This window comes from Miscanthus floridulus, chromosome 6, assembly GCF_019320115.1.
Source record: "Miscanthus floridulus cultivar M001 chromosome 6, ASM1932011v1, whole genome shotgun sequence".
NCBI classification, from domain to species: domain Eukaryota; kingdom Viridiplantae; phylum Streptophyta; class Magnoliopsida; order Poales; family Poaceae; genus Miscanthus; species Miscanthus floridulus.
Window position 1 is genome coordinate 88643310 of NC_089585.1, and position 24077 is coordinate 88667386.

The 24077-nt window shown below is 48.7% G+C and overlaps 2 protein-coding genes across 2 annotated transcripts; both read right to left on the reverse strand.

Moving 5' to 3' along the window:
* Positions 1-374: 374 nt before the first annotated feature.
* LOC136458565 (uncharacterized) lies at positions 375-2420 on the reverse strand. Its single transcript, XM_066458513.1, has one exon. It carries the CDS (start codon positions 2418-2420, stop codon positions 375-377), a length of 2046 nt encoding a protein of 681 aa, XP_066314610.1.
* Positions 2421-10039: 7619 nt separating this feature from the next.
* On the reverse strand, positions 10040-12669 carry LOC136458567 (uncharacterized). Its single transcript, XM_066458514.1, has 5 exons — positions 12275-12669; positions 11780-12190; positions 11602-11691; positions 10642-10709; positions 10040-10528 (listed from the first exon to the last, which is right to left on the reverse strand). The coding sequence occupies exons 1-5, from the start codon at positions 12533-12535 to the stop codon at positions 10384-10386; spliced, it is 975 nt and encodes a 324-aa protein (XP_066314611.1). The 5' UTR covers positions 12536-12669; the 3' UTR covers positions 10040-10383.
* Between the last annotated feature and the right edge of the window lie 11408 nt (positions 12670-24077).

Consider the following 24077-nt stretch of genomic DNA (forward strand, 5'->3'; position numbering starts at 1 on the left):
TGAATGAATATGATCGATTGAGCGCTCGCATTTATATAGGAGGGACTTGCCTCCTATTTTCGGTTCTCTTTTACAAATATGAACGGATGGAATGGTTGTGGACGAGAACAATGCCCGGAGCAAGCGAGGGTGGTCTTGCGCATCATGTGGAGAAGCCATGCCATGCATCCATTCATCTGCCTTCTTTATGAATGGACAATAAAAAACGAAGCTGCGTCTGTATATTACTTTGTTTATTTACGTAGTTTGATATATTGGTCGTAGAAAGATTTTTCTCTGCCGCATGCAAGAAAGCAAAAGGATAAAATTAAAATGGCCGCACAATTCACACTGGACTGCAGTCTCGTCAGTTGCACAAGCAACTAAGCTTCAGTTCAGAGAGATGATTGCAAACGCAGGCAGTGACTTGCATTCCCTGATCTGGCCATGATGACCATGCCTGCGGTGTCCCCTCCGGCGTCTCCCAGTACCCAACTAGTGCTCGTTCCACGCACCTCCGTCTCCTTGTCGCCACCTCGTACCCACGTGGCGCGGCCCTTGGCATTTTCGTCATAGTCGTAGAGCACCTCGAAAACGTTGGGGATCATCAGCTTGCCGGCGAGCATATCCCTCGCGGAGCCTCGTCGCAGCTTCCCTGACGTAGTCTTGGGCACGCCACCGCCCTCGGCCAGCACGACGCACCCAACATTTACACCTTCTTCTTTACACACGGCTCGTCTTATGCCGTCGCAGATGCTACGAAGATGCACGGTGCCGCCGCCTCTCCCCTTTTGCAGCTCTGCCACGACGACCACCACGGACGACGAAGGCGACGGCGTCGCGGCAAAGGCGGCGATGCAGCCGCCACGCAGTGAATCCGGTGAGCTGCCGAAAGCCGCCGTCTCAATGTAGTGCGCGTGCACGCGCCGCCGTTGCCCGTCGATGGCAATGGCATCCGCGCTCCGGCCGAGTACGTAGAGATACCGCTCCGTTCCGCGCACCACGCCGCAGTCGCCCGTGCGCACGAAACTCGGGCCGGTGGCTCGCCCTGGCAGCCTCGCGCAGAACACCTCGCGGCTCGCCGACGACGGGTGCCCGAGGTAGCCCGACGCGTTGCTCGGCGAGGAAACCCATATCTCCCCCTCGACGCCGTCCTCCACAGGCTCTCCGGTGTGTCCATCAACAACGACGATATCGATCTCCGTCTCCTCGCTGGAAGAAGAAGAAAGCCTGGCGGATGGCAGTAGCTTCTTGTACGACGGGAGGCTCAACCGTCCACCGCAAAGTTTCGGTTCCGTTCCGCGCCATGCGGTGGACACGAATGTGCAGTTCTCGGCCAGTCCGTAGGACGGCGAGATGGACGACGCGTCCAGGCCGGCGCGGCCAAACTCTTCCATGAACTCGTCGACCGATGACTTGTAGATCGGCTCGTTTACGAGGATAAGGTTCCGTAGGCTCCCGAGCTCGAGCGGGCGCGTGCCGTGCTCGGAGCCAACCCCGCGCTTGAGCACCAGCGGCAGCGCGAAGGACGGGACGGGCGTGCACGTGGCCTGAAACTCGGCGACGAGCTCGAGCCAGAGGCGCGGGCGCCTGAGGAAGGCCGCGGGCGAGGCGAGCACGCACGTGGCGCCGGCGACGACGGTGAGGAGGAGGAACATGAGGCCGCAGTCGTGGTACTGCGGCAGCCACGACGCGATGACGCTGGCCGGGTGGAGGTCGTACGCCTTCCTGGCCGCGCGCACGTTGTGCGCCGCGGCGCCCGCGGTGACCACCACGGGCCTCGGCGCGCGGGTCGCGCCCGACGTGTACTGGATCAGGTACGTCTCGCCCGGCGCGCAGCCCCTATAGGCCGTCCGTGTCCGTCGTCCCGGCGGCTCATCATCATCGGTGGCCACGTCACCCGAACCACCACGGCTCTCCCTCTCCAAGTGGGCGACCGACACCCACCGCAGACGCTTCAGCGCGGCGACCGGTGACTCCATGATCATGTCAATGTACCCGGCGTCGGCGACAGCCGCGGCCGGCCTCGTCTGCGACACGGCGCGCAGAAGATGGCCGTGAGCCGCGCCCTGCAGTGCGGACGACGTGCCGAGCTTGGACGGGTCGGGTGGCACGATGGGCACGGCGACGAGGCCGGCGCGCTGGCACGCGAAGATGAGCTTGACGAGGCGGAGGCCTGGCGACCCGAGCAGGAGGACGGTGTCGCCCCTGCGTACTGTCTCGAGGAGGCCCAGAGCCATGCGTTCCACGGCGGCGTTCAGCTCGGAGTATGTCAGTGCGGTGTACGACGGCGTGCCACCACCGCCGGCACGCCGGTCATCGTCGTCGGCCCAGACGAAGGCGGGCTTGGGGCCGAACGCCGGCTGCCTGGCCCATACCGGGAGGTACTGGTCGACCACCGGCTGGTCGGGGTAGTAGGGGTCGTAGTTCTCCATGGACATGGCCTCACACTCTTTTTGCGAGGACTGCTGCGTTGTGCTTTTGTTGTTCGGGAGCATGTGTATGTGATGGCTGTGGAGGCGCCTACAATGCATCTGTCCCGTATTTATAGGGTTCATGGCGGTGGCTGCTGACCGAATGTACTTGGCATGTACGTCTAATTCTGGTACATGATTGGTGTGTTTGCATTTGCAGTCATGTCATGTGCGTCTAATTCTCCCGACGCATCCCCCAGCATGATCGAGAGGAAAGTTGTATCGAAACTACCGGCATTTGCTCGCTACCTGTCAACTGTCATGCTGGCCATTCAGTGGTACCAGAAGTTGTTAGTTGATCTCCACCAATAGGCCCAACGGCCTATTAGGCCCTATCTCTACTTCCTGATCGGGGGAGCCCAACCCTAATTCGGTTGGAGGGCCCCTGTCGCACAGCACGCATAAAAGAAAGGTGGGGGTGAGGGCTCGGACTAGGAGATTGACTGGAGCCGCCACACCCACCTACAGAGATACCCTAATCCGATCCTAAAGCGTGCTGCCAGCGACGGGATGGCCCACCGACTCCGCCGTCTCCCCTGCAGGTCATCACCCGGGCCACTAGACCTCGCCACCGAGTCGGAGCTGCCTCGACACCGGCGTCCGTGAGGTCACAGCGCAACCGCGCACGGCGAATGGAATGTTACCCGGATCTACGGGTTACACACAGAGAGGTACACATTCAATCGTTCCTAACATTGGTATCAGAGAAGAAATAGGGCCCTAGGCTCACAGAGCCAAAACCCTAACCCTAGAACGGGGATAATCTGTTCAGGAAATTCAAGCGAAAAGAAAAAGAACAAAGAGAAAAAGATGGGTTCAACCGAACCTAACCCTAACTCGCATGGAGAAAGAAAAAGATGAAAACCATTCGGATGAACTCCGAAAAGGAAAAGAAAAGAAAAATCCAAAGAAGAGAAGAACCTAACCCTAGATCCATTCGGATGTCAAAGAAAAGAAAGGAGAACCTAACCCTAGATCCATTCGGATGTCAAAGAAAAGAAAAGGAAGAACAGCAAATCAGAGAAAAGAAGAGAAAAATCCAAACCCTAATCACCGGGCGAACCGTCCCTTCGCCGGCGCGGGAGAAGAAGTGCCGAGCGGGGGCAGTTGCTCGCCGGGCTCGGTCAAGGGGGCGCCACGGCCAGGCCACTCGACGGCGGCGTGCTCACCCGTCGGGGAGCACGCGCGCCGGCGAGGGGGCCGGCGACGGCGCCGTGGCTCGTTGCTCACTCCCGCTCGGTGTCCTCTCAGTGGCTGCGGCTGCGCTGAGGTAGAGAGAAGAGAGAGCGGCGAGCGAAGAGAGAGAAGGGCAAGGGGCGAATGAAGCTAGGGTTGCGATGAGCCGAGCGGTGCTGGGGTTTTGACCGGCCGAAACGCCCGCTCGGCCGTCCGATTGGGATCAATGGCACCGATTGATCGGGCCGGCTTTCAGCCCAGACGGGTGCGCGCGCCAGGCCGAATTCTCATCCCAGGCCCAGGTTGCGGCCTGGGCGCGGGGGAACGCGCGGGAAGGGCGTGTGGGCTGTGGGCCGTGGGCCGTTTTAGGCCGAAACAGTAAAGAGCAAGAACCCAGTTTTCTTTTTTCCTTTTTCTGGAAAATTGAAAATGTAAAATGGCTCAAAAGAAAAATAGAAATAGTAATTTTATCCTGTGGGTAAAATTCAAGAAATTGATGTAAAGTTTTTCCGCTGCTAAAGAAAAAGGATATTCTCCAGTGATTTTGAAACGACGTGATATTTAACTGGAGAAAAAGAAAAGTTTTTCCAGTAAATCTTTATTTCCTGGAAATTGATTAATGGATTAAAGGAAATCAAAAATACAATTTTCCCTGTGGGTAAAATTCAAGGAAAAGAGAAATTTTCCACAACTAAAGAAAAGTTATTTATTCTCCAGTTATTTTGAACCAATGCTGTATTTAATTGGAGAAAAAGAAAGTTTTTCCGCTGCTAAAGAAATTATTGATTCTCCAGTTATTTTGAACCAATGTGGTATTGGAGGAAAAGAGTTTAGATATGATTATGATGTTGTTGTTTTCTGACCAACGTTGTTAATAACAATATCGTAATGTTAATAATTTATGCATTAATTCTACTTCTGCCCAACGGTGATGTAGAATTAGTGTATAAGAACAGATATTAATTTTAGTGATTTATACATTAATTATACTTCTGCCCAACGGTGATGTAGAATTAGTGTGTAAGAATAGTTACAAAAGTTAAAGATTTATGCATTAATTCTATTTCTGCCCAACGGTGATGTAGAATTAGTAAGAATAATTGTATGTTTTGATTTTGACCAACGTTGGAATCAAGGCATGCAAATGGTGTTGTTTTTATGTTAAGAAAAGTTTTGACCTGGTTTTCATCTTGTCTAAGGTGGACTGGGTAGTCACCTCACCGTGTTCCACTGAGATTGTGGCACCGGTGAGGGAGACAAAAGAGAATGATGCCATTTGGGCAACTAAAGAAAAGGATTTTGAATCTCAAAAGATATCCTATGGCTTTTGAGCATAGAAAGTGGGTCACTGCCAACAAGAAATATTTGGCTGTGATAAAGAACATGATTGAACCTGCAATTGTGGGCTTAATCCTAGAATGTGACACGGTCACCGAGTACCTCGATAGAATAAAGAGTCAGTTCACTGACACTTCAAAGAAATATGCTACTCAGCTGATAAAGCAGCTGGTGACAGAGTGTTACTCTAGAAATAATGGCATAAGAGAGCTCACAATGCGTTGTCAAAATTATGGCACTATCGTTCAGGCCATATTTCGAAGGGAAGAATGGAAAGACAAGTTAAGAATGATATTCTTCCTCCATTAGAGCTCTCAGTTTTAGAACAATGCAGAGAATGCATAAAAGGAAAGTATATAAAAAGAATTAAGAAAAGATGACAAATGAAGCGCAGGAATTCTACAGATTATTTACATAGACATCTGTGGACATCTGTGGTCAGTTTCCTGTAAAGAGTGTGGATGGTAATGATTCGTTCATAACATTCACAGATGATTACTCCCATTATGGCTATATTTATCCAATCAAAGAAAGAACAGAAGTATTGGATAAATTTAAGATATTAAAGATTAAAGACAGTCAGGTCTGACCGTGGTGGAGTACTACGGTCGGCATACCCTAAAAGAATAGCATAGTAGCCCAGTATTCTATACCGGGCGAATCTCAGCAGAATAAAGTAGCTAAAAGAATCAATCGTACCCTGATGAATATGGTGGGCAGTATAATAATTTACTCTACCTTATAGTTGAGCCTGTGGATGGAGGCGTTAAAACCTTTATTCATATTCTCAATAGAGTATCAAGAAAGTCGGTGCTCAAAACACCGTATGAGTTGTGGACAGAAAGAACACCCTCACTTAACCACTTGCGTGTGTGGGGGGGAGCCCTGCTGAGGCTAAAGTGTTTAACCCAAACATTGGGAAGTTATATCCCAAAACAGTAAGTTGTTATTTATTTGGCTACACAGAAAAGTCAAAAGGTTTTTGTTTCTACTATCCAGAGAGATATACAAAGTTTGTGGAAACGAGACAAGCTGTCTTCCTAGAGGACGAATTGATGAGGGGGAGCATGGTAGCTCAAGAAATTGACCTTGAAGTGAAGCGGGTGTAAGCGCCCACTCCAATGATTCATGAGCCAATTTTCTCACTACCTGTGTAGCTGCACCGACAGTGCTAGATACTATGGTACCAGCACTAGTTGTTATCCCACCTATGGTAACAATGAATAAAAATGAGGAACCTGTTCTTCAGAATCCAATAGAACCAATTGCCACACATAAGGGGGAGCAACAACAGCCTCAAACAGAAGATGTGCCAAATGTGGAGGCCCCTAGAAGGTCTCAAAGAGTTAGAAAATCAGCTATTCCTGCTGATTATGAAGTGTACAACACTAAAGAATTTCAAATGGAGGATTATCAAAGCCTCGTTTGAAGAAGCCATGAGTAGTGATCAGTCATCAAAGTGGCTTGAGGCCATGGAAGATGAAATGAAATCATTGAATGCCAATAAAGTTTGGGATTTGAAAATAATTCCTAAAAGAGCCAAAACAGTAGGCTATGAATGGGTCTACAAGACAAAACTTGACTCTCAAGAGAATATAGAGAGATATAAAGCCCGACTTGTGGCAAAAGGCTTTGTGCAAATAGAAGGGATTGATTACAATGAGACTTTTTCTTCAGTCCCATGTAAAGTTTTCTTCAAAATCATAATGGCATTAGTGGCACATTACGATTAAGAATTACATCATATGGATGTAAAGACGGCATTTCTCAACAGCGACTTAGAGAAAAATGTTTACATGGCACAACTAAAAGGTTTTGTCATGGAAGGAAAAGAACGAATGGGATGCCGCCTAAAAAAATCAATTTATGGATTAAAACAAGCTTCAAAACAGTAGTACTTGAAATTTGATCAGACAATAAAGAATTTTGGGTTTTAAAGAGAATGTAGAGGACAATTGTGTCTATACAAAGTAAAGAGAATGTAGAGGACAATTGTATCAATACAAAGTTTAAGAATGGGAAGTTTATCTTCCTTGTCCTGTATGTAGATGATATCTTACTTGCTAGTAGTGATGTCAGTCTACTACTAGAGACAAAGAAATTTGATATGAAAGATCTTGATGAAGCCTCGTTCATTCTAGGAATCGAGATTCACCGAGATAGAAAAAAAAGGGTATAAGGACTGTCACAAAAGGCATACATGAAAAAGATCTTAAAGAAATTCAGTATGCACAAATGTAGTCCCTCACCTGCTCCTATAGTCAAGGGCGACAGATATGGGGATTTTCAATGCCCTAGGAACCAATATGAGCTCAATCGACAAAGTGAAAGTGGTTCCATATGCTTCAGCTGTCGGAAGCTTGCAACATGCTTAAGTATGTACGCGCCCTGACTTTGCATTTGTTACCGGGTTTTACTTGGCAGATTCCAGAGCAATTCTGGAATAGAACACTGAAATTAGTAAAGAAAGTCTTGCATTATTTGCAAGGAACGAAAGGCCTCATGATGACATATGGAAGATCTGATTAACTCCACATGGTGGGATATTTAGATTCTGATTATGCGAGAGTGAATACATATCCAGACGTGGATTTTCTATCATCTCGCAAAGAGGAGCTATTTCATGGAAAAGCTCAAAGCAAACTGTCACTATATCGTCCACAATATATGACAGTTTGTAACGTGTTATGAGGCAACGGGCAGGTGAACTAACTAACGAAGTTCATACCCGGTTTAAAGGTGGTTGACGACATCTATAGACCACTTAAAGTAATACTGCGATGATAATCTGGCAGTACAGTATGCTCACAACATAAGTCAAGTGGTGCTGCCAAACACATTGACATAGAGTATTATGTTGTGAAAGATAAAGTCTGGGATCAAGACATAAGTCTTGAGCATATAAGAACAGAAAGGATGCTCGTGGATCCGCTTACAAAAGGCTTACCACCCAACATGTTCAGAGGACATGGTGTTCAGAGAACATGTAGCTAGTTTGGGTTTAAGGGAAAGCCTAAAATATTCCTGGACAAAAGAAGGCCCAAAGATAAGTATCTATTTCAGAACAGAGTAGTGAGTTGTAGCTGTTAAGTCTATCGGCAATGGACCGTGACGATGAGACATGCTCTATGAGCTAATCTGTAATGGAATGAACAAAAGCAAATGATATGAAAGTGAAAGATGGAATGAGATCAAGGGGGAGAATGTTAGTTGATCTCCACCAATAGGCCCAACGGCCTATTGGGCCCTATCTCTACTCCCTGATCGGGGGAGCCCAACCCTAATTCAGTTGGAGGGCCCCTGTCGCATAGCACACATAAAAGGAAGGTGGGGGTGAGGGCTCGGACTAGGAGGTTGACTGGAGCCGCCACACCCACCTACAGAGATACCCTAATCCGATCCTAAAGCGTGCTGCCAGTGACGGGATGGCACACCGACTCCGCCGTCTCCCCTGCAGGTCACCACCCGGGCCACTAGACCTTGCCACCGAGTCGGAGTTGCCTCGACACCGGCGTCCGTGAGGTCACAGCGCAACCGCGCACGGCGAATGGAATGTTACCCGGATCTACGGGTTACACACAGAGAGGTACACATTCAATCGTTCCTAACAGAAGTGAGCCAAAATACTGAACTGAATTTTCTTTCAAAAAAAAAGGAGAAAAAATTGAACCGGATTTTTCGTGGGTTAAAAGTAGAGTGTCTTGCGTCACATTACGTACAATACACCGTGGAAGCTGGCCAGGTTATTGGGTGCACTACACCGAGAACGTCGATACGTTCAGCACAGCGAAAGGTCGCGTGGCAGCCTCACAACACAACGGTAAAATCTGTGAAGCCATAAAAAAAATGACACTCTGGCCGATAAAAAGCCAAGGGGGAGAAATTGGCCTGCACGGGACGAGGCAAAAAGCCCTCGTGTCGAACGAAGCTAACGGTGGACATTGAGGCGCATATCCGCAAGATGCCGTGTGATCAGTTATTCCATCCAGGCTCGCTATGATAGTGACTCAGGTAGCACAACACAAGTTGCCATTGGCGCAGATCGAGATGTCTAGTTTTGGTGACATCATCATGACTCTGAGCATGAGCAGCGTGAACGAACTTGCCATTCCAGAGAAGAATGATTTGTTAATTGGGCGTGCTCTGGACTGGTGATATTAGTGATGTGCTCTGCTGGTGGGTAGCGTTTGAAAGATACGTCGCCGTTGATGCCGAGGGAAACGAACGCTGGAAACACATGGCATATCTAATATGGAGCGCCTGTGCTGTGTATGTAAAGACAAATCAGAGTGGCTGCTATAACCTCAACCTCGTATGTGCTAAGTATATTCGATAATCCAACCCGACATTCCTCGGGGGCACACAACAACACATGCACCAGGTGTACGCCTCTAGGTTATTTCTTGACTAGCGTACATGACCGCGTGTATGTGGTTTATAATATCCATGATTAGCTAGGTATCTTGTTGAATTTAATTGGGCTTGTCCAACCTTAACTACATACTGCTTCCTCAGTCTTGGTCATGGGAGGTTATGTTGAAGCCTGTTGCTTTGTTGTTCCACCTCATGTATCTTGTTTGTGGTTGTTTTTTCTGTGCTGTGTTGCTATTGTTGGCGTTCCTGTTTTGCACCTCTTACGTACCTTGGAAGTTTACTCCGTTTTGTAACCTTTTATTCCTGGTCTTGCCGGTATCTGTGGGGACTCTCGTCCTCTGGGGGACTTGTCAAAAAAATCCATTGATCCAAGGTTCAAAAATTATAGCAAAATATAAGGTATTCTAGATCCTCTTTTATTCTTTTTAATAGTTGTGAATAAGGCAGGGTTGTTCAATCAATTCCTCTCTCATTCTTTTTTTATTCTTTTTTATTGTTAACTTTAATATTTAAAGTTGCTTCATTATCTTGTATAACACTATTAATAAATGCTAGTGCTATAAAGGATTACTCCCATAATATGGAAATCGACCGGAGATTGACCCATAATAGCCTTGGCTTCCGATTTTAGATCTCAATTCCTCAAATAATCAAATCTATTATGAATGCCGGAACAGATATAACTGAACTCCTAGATGGTGATGGATCACGTATTATATCAGGGCATATTTGGTAGAGCTCCTAAAGCAGCTTTCTCATGCTGAACTTATAATTCAGCACTCGGGCACTTATAATTCTGCCGACAGTAGTATGTTGATCCTGAGCGACAAGACAAGTAACAAAGGAGAAGCGTTGATTCTTGCACTTAAGCTCGTGCCAGAAGAATCTTTCTCAAACAACAACAATAATACAATAGACATATTGGGGTGGTGGCTATCCGTTCTCTCTAGTTATTTCGACAGAGCAGACTTGTGTTGGAATTAATCAGAATTCATGGCAAACGTAGGCGGCCAACTTAGTCGGACTCGGTTCCAATTCCTTCCTAATCCCCTGTCACTCCTTGGGGGTTAGCCGTGACGGACGCCAGGAACTCCTTGAGGAGGCGGTTGTAGACGAAGGGCCTCTCCAGGTGCACCAGGTGGCCTGCCTTGCTTATACTCTGCAGCATCGTCTTCTCGCCCAGCTGCCTGAAAATATACAGATCCGGAGATGTTTCAGCCATCTTGGCTCATATGAAAGCAAAGATAATGCTTCATGCACCCGCGGTTTTATGGTGGAATGCTTCTGGTTTCAGACTTACTCTTTCATCGCCTTGGCCAGCACAATGTTGAAAATGTTGTCGTTCTCTCCCCACAGCAGAAGTATTTTCTGCAGAGCAAGCGGGGATCTCATCACCATCTCGTGACTTTGTGAGGTAGAAGCGGGCGAAATGAAAAAAGAAATTCGGATGTACAGTATCGCACACAACAGTATCGGTATCGCCTGTACTCCTGTTATAAATACTTCCTCCATCCGAACATAAGTGCAATTCACATTTTCCGATAGAAAAAATCAAACGCTTTAACTTTGACTAAATATATATATGAAAATATTAATATTTATGATATATAATTAGTATTTAATATATTTTTATAATAAACTTATTTAAACATATAAATGTTGCTAATATTTAGATCATTAATTTCTACTCCTTGGGCATGCCACTGGGAGTGATTGGTGTGCCTAGAAGGCTAGAAACTGAAACGGGGTCCGCTTGTTTCCACTCCATTCAAGTGCAGTGCAGCCGGGGCCGGCGCAGTAGCCATTTCCAGGTCTGTAGCAGTCACTTCACTTCATCACTTTGTCAAACAAGGAAGGCACGCGGAAGCCTTATTAACGCTGCGTACAGCACCATGCACTTGCTGAGGAAAACTCCACTGTTCCGCAGTTGCGTACAGGGATTCGTTGGAGACAATCAATGCTTACTTGATGAGCCTAGCCAGTACAGTACTCCTAGCTACTAGCTAATCAAATGTTTCTCACTGTTCAGGCTAACGGGCTGGTTGGTTTCTAGGCTGCCCGACTGGTGCTGACTTGTTGTGAGAGGAAAACAATATTGACTAGTTGATAAACTTTGTCTGAAACCAACGTGCGAACAGACTTTAAGATTGAAATGGAAACCCATAACGACGACCATCCCGGCGACATGAAGAGAGAGAGAGAGAGAGAGAGAGAGAGAGAGGGGTTAGTAGTAGTAGTAGAGCGGGAGCGGTGGCCAAACCTGAGGCAGGACGGGCACGGTGGCGTCTTTGTTGCTGACCACCAAACCTTCCAGCAGCTCGGCTCTCTCCTTGCGGTTGGTGAACATCACCTGCGATGCCGATGCGTGCACAAACCACCACAGATCAGACGATCAGAGGCACAGCTTCACTACGTCACTCGCTGCTCCGGCTGATTACCTCAAGGAAGTCCCTGTGGAGGCGGTCGGGGAACCAGAGCTTCCGGTAGGCAGCGACGGAGAGCAGCGCCTTGAGCCCCTTGACGGACTCCGGCAGCAGCAGCTCGGCCGACGACTTGACGCCGATGGCCTCCAGCGTCGTCTCGCTGAGGGAGTCCGTCATGGCCACCACGGAGCCCGACACCACGAGCGACCGGACCAGGTCCGGGTGCGCCTCCGCCATCTTGAACGACACCATTCCGCCGTAGCTGAACCCGACCACCGTGCACGGGCCCACGCCCAGCTTCCGGAGCGCCGTCGCCAGGCACTCCGCCTGGAATCCCGGGGACCGGTCCGGCGACGGCGACGTCGAGCCCCCGAAGAAGAGCAGGTCCGGCACGTACACGTCGTAGTGCTTCGCCAGCACGCCCACCTGCGTGCGCATGCATGTATTAATTAATCTGCACAGCACGAATGAACCCAGCCAACGTATATGAATCTGTACACAGTAGCGAACCTGGAACTGCCAGGTGACGATGCCCTCGGCGGCGAAGCCATGCACGAGCACCACGGCGGGCCTGCTGGCCTCCTTGGCCGCCGCCGGTGCCGGCGTCGTGATGTCCTGCACGGTGCCCTTCTCCTTGGGAACCTTGTCCTTGGGCACCCAGAAGGTGAGCACCGTGCCGGCGCCATCGACGTCGACGGTGTGCTGCCGCAGCCCGGCCATCCTGACCAGGAAGTGCAGCAGCGGTTTCTGCGCCGCCACCAGGTTCACCATCGTCCTTGGCCTTGCAAGCTCTAACAATCGCAAGATCGAGAGGCAACGCTACCGGGGCACAATCTTTGTGCGTGGAAACACAGAAAAATCTCTTGGATCTCGGCAAAATGCTGCGCTGTGTGTGCTGTATGTGCCGGTGGCGATGTTATTATATAGGCTAGCTGCTGGGTGTCTGCGTCGGTCGACATGATGAGGGAATGCTGCCGCCTGCCCGCCCGCGTACTAGGATCGAGGGAGTATTCAATTGTTTCCGGATGGTGGTGGTTGTGAGTTGTTCAGCTCAGCCTACCGTTCCGTTTCAGCGTGAGGAGGATAAACATTTTCTGCGCGCGTAACGTGAGCCACTGAGCACTGGCAGCCTAGTCCGACTTTGAGTCTTTGACTGCTTCCAATAGTACCTCAAAAGCTACCTTATATGATATTTTATTTAACAAAAATAAAAGAGAAAGACAAGCTAGCTCTTTATAAGTAGCTAAACTCACATATTTTTTTAGGATTCATGTGTCTATATTTACATATTTTTTATAAGAACATGTGGGATTACTCTATTTGTATATTGAGTAAAATGCATGGTTAGTCAAGTGAGGCTGTGTGAGTTTAGTCCATCAGGTTTGAAAGTACATTTATGGGTCCAAAATCTGAATTAGTAGGGCATAAAGAGTCCATACCCCGTCGTTTTATATTTTGGATCCACGTACGTGGACAGGCCACTATGGCAGCTAAAGTGGACTTCAGCGCTCGTACAGGCGCACGTGACCGGCGCGGGCGCGCCGCCCGGCCATGGCGCGAGCGTGGTTCACCGCTCTCCTGACGCGAGCGTATCGCCTGGCCAAGGCTCGAGCGCTCACCTGTGGTCATTGCCTCCGCGCGCTCACCCGCATGAGGAGGTCCCGCCCGCAGCTAGGCACACACGCGCCGCCCAAGGAGGCGCTGAGCACACGTGGCCAGCAAAGGTGGGAGCCGTGGGTGAGCGCATGGCAGAGACAGCCACCTCCAGAGCGGCGAGTCTCCCCCTCTCCCTACCCACACGGTTAGATCCACTGGCCAGCAAAGAAGTCGATCGATCGGTCCCTGTACAGAGGAAGGAGGAAGAAGAAAGAGACAATGATGAGCGGGTCCTATCTGTCCCACAAATTTTGGTGCTGCTATTGGAGGAGAAGCAAAAATTTGAGCCAAGAAAAATAGGGAGATCACCCAAATCAAAAGTAGCAGCCTTGATTTGGATGCCCCTACTGGAGTTGCTCTAACTCAACACAAACGCTCGTGTTTTAGGTTAATTATTAGTAGTAGGCAATGTGCTCATACTATTTATATGCCTATGACCACTTCTCAATTTAAGATCCATTAGCTCGGTATCTCGAATATATTTATATAAGGAGAGTGCATGTGTATTCATGCTATATACTTCTTTTGTCCCTTTTTAAGTGTCGCTATGATATTCGTGATGTTCAAACTTTCTTAAATTTGACTAGATTTGTAAAAAATATTAGTAACATTTGTATCTTTAAATAAGTTTATTTTAAAAAATAGATGCAACAATCTATCCACTGATACTAAATATATACCATAGATATTAATATTTTTTATATATATCTGGTCAAAGTTGAGTATGTTTGACTTATCAGAAAGTGAGAGTTAACAAGGAACGGAGGGAGTATGTCCTATGTTTCAAAAATGAAGAAAAGAAAAGGAGGAAAAAACTCGAATGACATTGGCTTAGATCGATCATTTATACAACATTACACAGTACAACATAGAAGGCTCATCCATCTCTTTCCTTCGTTCTTCAACCTCCCTGTTCTCCTCCTCTTCTTCTTCTACTTCACCTTTGTCTTGGTGGGGCTCCATTGTATTTTATGCAGGTAGAGGGGCTGGAGCACCATGCATCCTCTAATAAATCTGCCGACTGCCCCTGAACTTGGATGCCTATGTCACTGCATGCATCCTTACCAAAAAAAGGCCACCTTTTGGCATCATGGTAAGATCCATGGTCTCATCACCAGGGTTCAAAATTTTGGCGAAATTTCGGCCAAATTTCGCGAAATTCGGTAATTTCGGTGGTGGCCGAAAGAAAAATCCGAAATTTTGTAATACACTAATACATGTGTTACATAACTTTAGACTCAATTTTTTATTGTTTATATTGCATATTTTTGTATTCAATAGATGTGTAGTCATAAATCATACTAATATTTGTTTAGATTTAAATGTTTTTTTAGAAAAAAACATACTTCATGTGCTAGTCTCTAAAAAAATTTCGCCGAAATTTCGGCCGAATTTCGCGAAATTCGGTAGTTTCGGTGGTGACCAAATTTTTTGCAATACCGAAATTGAAAACCCTGCTCATCACAGCGTTGGAAAGATTTCGACAGATGGATCGGTAAACTAACCACGCTCATACATGAGCTCACATTCGCAACGAGTACACATGGGAATTCTGTGGGGTCTGCTGCCGGAAAGGAACGCGCGCGAGTTGTCCAGCTTAAAATTCCCCTACTGATATATTTATAATCCATGGACCATGGACAATAATTAACGAGATTGGAGTAGTATCATTGGACATGGAGTTTGGACTCGACTGCTGATTGCTCAAGTTGTACTGTCAAAAAGCTCAAAAGAATTTGTTTGGTAGGCCCTAGCTAGCTACTGCTATGTGGCCGGTCAATCGGGAGAGGTTCCACGTAGCATCAATCCCGTCGTTGTGTCGTGTTATAGTAGTAGTAGTATAATTCAACTGTTGTGTGTGGAGTTAGATGAGCAGCTCCTGCCTACCCAAAAACTACCACCATTGGAACCGAATGCTCACACGCCATCTGGGTAGCCTTTGCGTGCACTGCTGAGCGCGCTCGCTTCTCAATTCCCCAGGTAGATAGAAAAAAGGCCACGTCTCCCGCGGCACAAGGCAAGTCTTTTTCTCCCTCGCGCTCGTGCCAGCGAGGCAGCGAGCCTAGAGGTGCCGCCACTGCCGCGCGACATGCATGGGTTTGAGGACCTCCGGAGCTGACTCTCGCGAGTGAGTGCGAGTAGTTGAGACGGTGCGGCGGTGCCGCAGCTGCCGCTTCATGTTTGCCAATTACCATATCGCAGTGTTGACCAGGCCAAAAAAACCTTCGACTCTTCAAGGCGTTCGAGCAGTTGCAGGTGCAGGTTTTCTGGTCAACGTTTCGGATGGAACATATTTTTGAGAGGCGCTCACACCGTCACACGCGAAGTCCGAAGAAGAAGAATAAACACGTCCGATCGGGGCTGTGAGCCGGTTGCACAAGGGTGTCAATGTCACCTCTGCAGCAGACAGCGATGAGCGCGCATTAAAGTAGATTATGGAAAACAAAGAATATATATATTCCCTTCATTCTAAATTGTTCTAAATTATAAGTCGTTTTGATTTTTTTAGTCAGAGAGTCTACAGTGCTGTTGAACGCTTACATCCAAGTCCCTGACCGGGTACCCCTGAAAGAAAATAAAATTACACATAAGTCCGTTACAGGAGCATTCAGTGCCTGTCGCCATCGCCGGCCATCGCTGCCGCAGCCTCGTCCTCCATCTCCCGCAATGAAGAAGATCCAGAATGAAGCTTCCGGCCGATTCCCGATTCGACACAACGAGTCTTGATTTTTGAAGCCCGTCAGCAGCACACCGTGCTGTTTAACCGTGGAACGCCCCGGGCAAACCCCCACTTTCACGGGAAACAGACACCAGTCGCATCACCGGCAAGCTCTGGCCAACAAGCAACAATCCCACAGAGGGGATCCAAGAACACCAGCCCGCATACAGGAGCAAGTGGATCCATAACCTCCAAGGGAAACCTCCTTGGAGGGACAAAATCCCGGTGAAAACGCCACCGGTAAACGCACCGAGTCTCCTTCGAACAACAGTCATGTTGTAGGTCACGCATTCGGCGTTGCCATTGACGAGAAGGCCACAAACAACCCAAAGAAGCACACAGAAGATTCGAGCACCGACGCAGAAGAAGGAAACAAAGAAAAAATCGTCGATGCCAAACCTCCTGTAGATGATACTGTCACTGTGGTCCTCCCGCCCACAGACCACCACCGAAACCCGCCAACCATCGACATAGCTGACGTCGAAGAAGCTTGGGAAAGACTCCAACCCTAACCCTAACCTACACAAACATAAGCTAAAAAGGAAGGGTATATACACCGGCCATCGATTCCGCAACTCCTCCCCGTCCCCGGCGCCAAGGTGGCCACCGGTGACGAGAAGGAATCGACGCCGGGAGTTGGAAATCGGCTGGGATTCGCCGGTGATCTACTGTAGCTTGGGGAAAGAAGCGTGTGGAAGAAACGACCGATTCCGGGGCGGACACGCATGGACCGAATTCATTCTACACGGCCTTGTTACATGGACCGAATTCATTCTGGACCTGAGAAACGCACATTGCCGGACCTGGGCCTTGATGTCCTTCGTGGCCCATCTTAGGTGTGCACATCGTCGGCTTTCCTCTGATGCTCCCGCGTCCACCCTTTGCGCCTGGTGGTAACTACAATCGATAACTTGGCGATCAATGCAACCCACCACTAGGACATTGTACAGTTACTTTGGCATGTGTCTTCCAATGATTATGCTGATTGCTGAGAACCCATGAAATTGCTGTCATTCCGGATCGATTCACTGGCCATCATCATATGGGAAAGCCATCCCCCGAACCACCGTCCCCAGCCAGGTCCAAGATCGTTGACGAGTACGGACATGAGAATCCTCCTGGATCTGTGCTCCCCACCCGTAAAAGCAGGTAGGATAAATAATGTTTTAAAGCTAATCGAGATCACGAATAGCCATCGAGGGCCAGGACGACGTACGTGGGAATGAAGAGGACACAAAAGCAAACGGGAGGGAGGATCGAGTTCACGAGCGTCCCTCTGCCGGTTCACGAGCGCGCGCAAGCGGACAGCGCTAGCTAGCTAGGTGGACGAGGCTTCACGCTGGACCACCACGCGCGCGCATTATTTTTCTTCTACTATCATCACCATCCCCCAGCAGAGGCCAGAGCAGCAATAGCGTTTTCCCAACACCAGTTTCTCTCCCCAAAGTTTAGTCTCTATCACTCGGATGTTTGTACACATACATAAAGTATTAAATATAGACTAAAAAATAATTAATTATACAGGTTGCGACTAATTTACGAGATAAATTTTTTATGTCTAATTAGTTTATGATTTGATAATATAGTGCTACAGATACACAGTTAATGTCAACGTCTTTTGAACAGATAGGACATCAATACCTGTCGCCACGTACTAGTACTTTTTAGAGGCGGTTGTTGTAGATGTTTTTTTAGAGGTGTCTGCTATGCCTAGGTTGCTAGAAATTAAATAAACAACTTATAGAGACGGCTGTCTCAACAAATCGTTTTCTATAAATCATAATTGAAACAAAAAGTAGCAAAAATAATTTTTAAATTTGGAGAAACCCTCACCAGGCAGCAATGCATGATTTTTCACTCTACCCCAATATTACTTGTGACTAAAGGGCAAAAGCATTTTAGGTTGTTTGAAAAAATCGAATTTCAAATTGAAAAATTCAAACATAATTTTTCTTCGATAAATGATTTCATTTATAAAAAATGTCAGCTACAAAGTTGTATAACAGTTCCATATAGGAAAATTTTTTGTTACTATATATAGGTGTCCACCCCTACTTTTGTGTTTGCTTCCCTGAACGTTCCGCAACGGATGCAGTTTGACATCCCACAGCTTCGGCAGATCGCTTAGCCTCATTCATCTTTGGCGCAAGGGCGCTTGATCATTGAGCTATTACGCACTCTTTAAAGGATGGTTGCATATGACCTATTTTGTTGCCAAAAAAAATATATCAGCTACGGTATAAATATAAGGTTGATCGACAGAAAAATAAAATACTAGACACCGTCTAGTGCCCAACAAGAATTGCATGCTGTAGCGCTGTCGAAGAACCAGAATACGACGACACACGCGTGTCCAAATGGACAAAGTGGTGAGGCTGTGTCGTCTTATGGTCTCTGCATTAATTCACATATAACTAAGAGTCACATGCTAAAGCCGGTTACCATACGCCAAGGGCCTTGACCACCACATATGTTTACGACCTAGAATTGGGCCCCCAGGCGATCCACCCGGCCGGGCAGACTGACTGACACAAACGACGGGTTGGAGCCGCATCTGCATGCATGTTTTCGCCTAGTTGTATGTCACGAATACTGTCAGATTGATCCAGTTGGAGGCATGCATGCGCTCGTGAGCCTCCACAGCTACCGAAACAACAGAGCGTAGAAGCATACGCTACGTACGTACGTAGTACTAGCGACTCTTGCAGGTCGCTAGACGCTAGCCGGATCGTAGCATGGAGTACGTTCCAGTTGCGTTTTGTAAGTTTACTGCCTGTAGTCTGTAGAAGCAAAATGTTCCTATCTGCTGCCATGACTTCAATTAATCTTCGGACCTGTCGGTGTACTTGTTGTCTTTAATTTCACCGAGCAGATGCTGCTGCTACATGCCAATCTGTTGTGATATTGTCAAATAAAGCTTGCATGGATCTCACAGCAAGCATCTCGTGAGTGAAGCAGCATTATTGTCGGACACACAGTGCATATGTCTAGGAGTATCCTAATGCCGAATGACAGCATGGCTTGTACTCGCAATATACTATCTGATTACTGCATGCATTCATGCACTTTTAGGACTTCACCTGATGATGAGTATAAAATATGCGATTTTGCCGGATGCAAGCATGCAGAAATTAAATAGTGGACCAACAAGTTATGTGATGTACCACGGCGGGAGGAAGAAGCGAAGTGTGGCTCAGCACGTACGTGTCAGCCTCTCCGACTGCGAGCTCTGCAGCGCTTTGTGCTGCGCTGGTGTGTTCGAGCTCTGACCTCGACATGTGGAACGAACAGAACAGCGAGCTGGGTTCAGAGCCTCTTGATTTGGTCCCTGTCTCCTATCGTCAGAAGACATACAATTCCTCGAACCTCGGTTCTGTTCCAGCATCCAAACGCCAACCGTCATTGTAAAAAAAAACTTCGATCCAATATATATTTCTCGATCTCTTCTTTCGCCGTAGTAGATACGATCCTGGGAGTCTGAAGAGGTCGCGGTCGAATCTGAAGCCGCCCTCGATCTCCGGCGCAGCAGCCACCCGTGACCGATGGAGCCAGAACGGAGCGCTCTGATCTGGAAGAGGGCGGCGACGACGGCGCGTGCAGGGCATGGGCGCATGGCCAGCCGCAGCCGGACCGGCGGGCCGGGCGCCTCCCGTGTCTCGTGGAAGGACGGTCCGGACGGAGCCTCTCACCGCACGGAGAGATCGGGGGATCGACATCGACTGCAAGCGGATGGATGGGTGATTGGATGAGGACTGGACTGGAGGACGCAGACTTGCACAGAGCGGGGTGGTGGTGGCTGCGTGTGTGTGTGGGGCCCCGGCGGGGTAGTCCGGTTGCGGCAGTTGGTGTAACCCATGTGATGCTACGAGCTTCCTTGCTCCCATAAGATATTAGCAAAACAAGTCTCTTGGATTTAAGAGTTTAAAACTTATCTGAAATAATAAATAAATTCCACGCGACTCACTTTTGTGGTTGAGAAAAATCAAAATAAATATTGTTAACTAGTGTTCTTGGAAGCTAAAAAATCAAATTTGAAGTTAAGATAAGCTCTTTTTGTTAAGACGGCAAACACTTGAACTTACGTCTAAAGTACTATTTTTGACGATTTATTGTGGGCGAAATAATTAATTAATGCTTAAATATTTTGTTCCTATAGGTTAGTATGAAGTATGGACCATTACATGAAATACTTGTGGGTTGGAGTTAATAGGGTTTAGACCTTTTAAAAATTATAACAAAAATGTTAATGGTTGTTAGTTCGAAGTGAACCTTAATCTTTCTAAGTATGAGAAAAATAGTAAGACAATGCTATCTTGATATTTAATTTCAAACAAAAATGTTTAAACACTAGCTTCATATTCTTGCATTGTTGGTTGCTTCTAACTGAGCACGTGAGCATGGTGTAGGTTGTAGATGTGTTGGGTGTCGCGTTGTCCACTTAAAATTGTCCAAACATTGTCAGAACACGATGTAAACCATGTTGTTGATGCTCTGTTCATGAACCGGCGTTCGGCGCGACAAACCTATCTTGGCGTCTCTCCAACTTCCTCTGTGGTCATCCTCTGGTGGTAGGAATTGCTTCGTTAGCTAGCTGTTAGTGCTGATTTTGGGTTCGTGGACTTGGTTGAGCTTTCGACGAATTAGTAAGTAGATCTCGGTCTGCTTTGAAAAGCGTGCGTTGCGTCGTTCCCAGTCTCTCAGCCCGAGCCCCGTAGTCACCACGTGAGCACGCCGCCGCTGCCTGGCCGCTGCTCCGCTGGCTGACCTCGTTGGCTGCCGGCCGCACGTCGGGCTGTGTCGACCCCAGCCATCTTTCGTGGGTCCAGGCGGTGCTGCGGTGCTGCTACTGCGCGGCTGCCACGTGCGCGCTGCCAGCCAGGTCGTGCGCGGGGCCAAGCCGACGCCGCGACAGTCGTTGTCTGGCCGTCGTGGCGCTCGTCTCGCCGCTCAATCCGCCTACTGCCGAGCCGCTGCCTGCCTCCGTAGTCACATCGCACTAATGCCCTTGTCGCGGTGTCACTGCCCTCCCTCATGTCGTTTTGTTGCACCAGCCCTGCGAGACGGCCCCCGCGCACGATCGCTGCTTCACTGCTACCGCCCGCGTCCCGCCAAGGCCGAGCAGTCCCATCCCGGCACCCCATAACACGCTCCCTCTGAGCCGCACCGTGCGGATGCTCTCGCTCATTAAACGCAGCCTCGGCCGAGGTTGGCCGGGCCTGGAAGCCGCTGTCCTGTTGCCCTTGCCGCCAAAGGAGCTGCGCCGCTTCGCAAGCTTAAAACGTGCAGTCCATCATATCCCACCTCTATTCAGTACCCCAGCGGCTAGGATTAGAAGCTAGCTAGCAAACCGACCTGCACTAAGGCGCAGACGAGCCTTGTAGTCGACCAATTCGGCGTTTTGCTCGCCGCCGGCCAGGTGCGCCGTCGAGCCGGTAGAGTTGGGGGTAAGGCCCGTAGGAGTGGTAATAGTTCAATTGCTCGTAACCCTGAGTTTGCCTTGACTTCCTCCATCCGGTGCTTGCACTATTTTAGCCAGAGAACTCATCGGTGACGTGGCGACGCGTCGGTGACTGGCTCGGAGTGCCGCCGCGTGGTGCGGGCGCATGTGGCTGGACCTCCTCAGCACTTACCAGTTTCAACCGTCACCGTAGCTCGGTGCTCTATGAGTTTCTGGTGCTTCCCCGTCATCTCTACCTCTCTGTTAGTGCCCTAGGTCGTCGGAATGGCCATGCCACCACCACGGATAGCCGCTCGCCGCTACCACTCGCGCTAGTACATCTCCGAGTTGCTAACCGCCACCCATCCTTGCGCGTTTAGTCGTAGATGGTGGTCGGCCCCTTACTTCCGTCGTAGCACACCAAGGTGGCCCGGCATAATCGCCCTATGCCGTCGGTCGCCGCACCGGCGAGCGCGTGGATCCCTAGGGACCTCCCCGTGGTAAAGGTGGAAACAACCGAGGGTTTGTTTGCAAAACCGTTGTCGGTAGGAATAGTGTGCATAGTAGTCATGTTATTATCTAAAAGCTCAGGGGCTTTTCTGCAAAGCCGCCGTCGCTCGCAGGCTCCCTCGGCCTTGGGCCACGTTGGGCCGTCGCGATGCGCACACAACCGCGCCCGCGCTGGGCTGCTGGGCCGAATGGTCACCACCGGTCCTTTTCCTTTTCTAAGCATTTTCTAATTTAGTTTCTAAGGTAAACTTGTAAATTCAATATAAAATTATGTAGTTAACCAAAAATTGTGAAACTAATTTTGTTAGGTCCCTAAAATCATGCTATATCTGCCAGTATATCTTGTTCAAATAGTGTCATAGCATTTTTAGGTGCTATTTAATTAATTCAAGATGCTTAATATGGTTAAGACGCAAACTTGTAGGAATTATTGTGATAAATTGGTGATAGTGTTGGCTCTGAAACTTTCATAGTAAATTCCTAACATTATTAGGTGCTCACTGTAATTTTTGTAGCTCCATAATAATTAGTTTGCTAAGGTAGCTAAATGAGCCCTAGTTCAAATATATATATTTAATCAATAAAATGCCAAAGCACCTTAGGGTTGAGAACTAAAATATTTTTCGGAAACGAGGTCTTAATTGATGACATAGATACGTAGCCTAGTACGTTAGTCATTAGAGCTAGCACGTTAGCTTGTGAGGCATAGTCATGTTTTTAGAATTACGGTTGCCGTTGGTTAATTATGTTTCTGCGTTGCATCTGCGAACATCATAATAGGAAACGATGGATCGTGGAGACGAGCGAAGTAGCAGAAAAGGTGGTGCCTGATGATTGTGTCGTCATGATGGGATGCTAACTTTTGGTTATATCTTTGCTGGGTATCGTTATTAGGGATACCCAAAGCAAGGAGGTTCGCGCTCACGCTGACTCTCCCGGATGGCTCGAGACGTATTAACAGGTCTTGAGCGACCCTAAGGCCGCGGGCTCCGTCTTGCCCAAGGTCGTGGGTTCTGTCTTGCCTGACCCTCGAGTGCGAGCTTCGTCACGCCCGGCCCTCGGGTGCGGGCTCTGTCTCGCCCAACATCGAGGACGCGGGCTCTGTCTCTCCTGACCCCGAGGACGCGGGCTCTGTCTTGCCTGACCCCTTGGGTTCATGCTCCGTCTCGCCTGACCCCTCGGGTGCGGGCTCCGTCTCACCCGACCCCTTGGGTTCGTGCTCTGTCTCGCCTGACCCCAAGGACGCGAGTTCCGTCTCATCCGACGAGGACCCATACCACCGCCAACCACACTAGTTCCAAGCGTATGGGCCTAGGTCAAAACTCTGACACTAGGAAAGAGGCTGGCACGCCTCGATGTAACCCATGGCCATGACGGGCCATGACTGGCAATTCACATCAAGAACAGTGTCGGGCGTGCCAGTACTGTTCTGCCTAATCCTCGTACGGACGCTGACAGGCGCGTCAGTTCACCACGACGTCCGTCGAGACGGAGTGGAACGCCATGACCGACAAATGATGCCTGTGTAGGGCGCTAGTGACGAATAGGGCCACGACGTGGAGTCGTCCCTGTTGACATCTACAGGATCGGCGAGACCCGCACGAAGGAGAAGAAGAACCCAGCAATCCTAGAAGCCTTCTTCTCTCTCTCTCTCTCTCTCTCTTCTCTCTCTCTCTCGTTCTTCTCCTTTTTCTCCGCTATAACCCGTGCTTTTCCTTCGCCTATAAAAGGGAAGTAGGGCGCCCCATGAAATGGGGCTGGACCACAAGATAAAAACACAAGAGCACAACATAAGCATATGGCTGAGCAGCAATCGAGCTCTCAGGACCTGTTCACTCCTTCCACGATAGACTTAGGATCCTTTCCCTCTCTCGCCTGTTTGTAACCCTACTGCAAACCAAGTGCCGGTAACATGAGCAATATCGAACTAGACATAGGGACGTTCCACCCAAACCAGTATAAAACCTTGTGTCCTCCGTGCACACCATCCG

What these genes read in the sequence shown, in the direction of transcription:
- LOC136458565 (XM_066458513.1), bottom strand. Translation starts at nt 2,420, where the DNA reads ATGTCCATGGAGAACTACGACCCCTACTACCCCGACCAGCCGGTGGTC.
- LOC136458567 (XM_066458514.1), bottom strand. Translation starts at nt 12,535, where the DNA reads ATGGTGAACCTGGTGGCGGCGCAGAAACCGCTGCTGCACTTCCTGGTC. An exon ending in TCGTCACCTGGCAGTTCCAG is followed by an intron (nt 12,191 to 12,274) that starts GTTCGCTACTGT and finishes ATGCGCACGCAG; the next exon opens with GTGGGCGTGCTGGCGAAGCA. An exon ending in CTGGCCAAGGCGATGAAAGA is followed by an intron (nt 10,529 to 10,641) that starts GTAAGTCTGAAA and finishes GTATATTTTCAG; the next exon opens with GCAGCTGGGCGAGAAGACGA.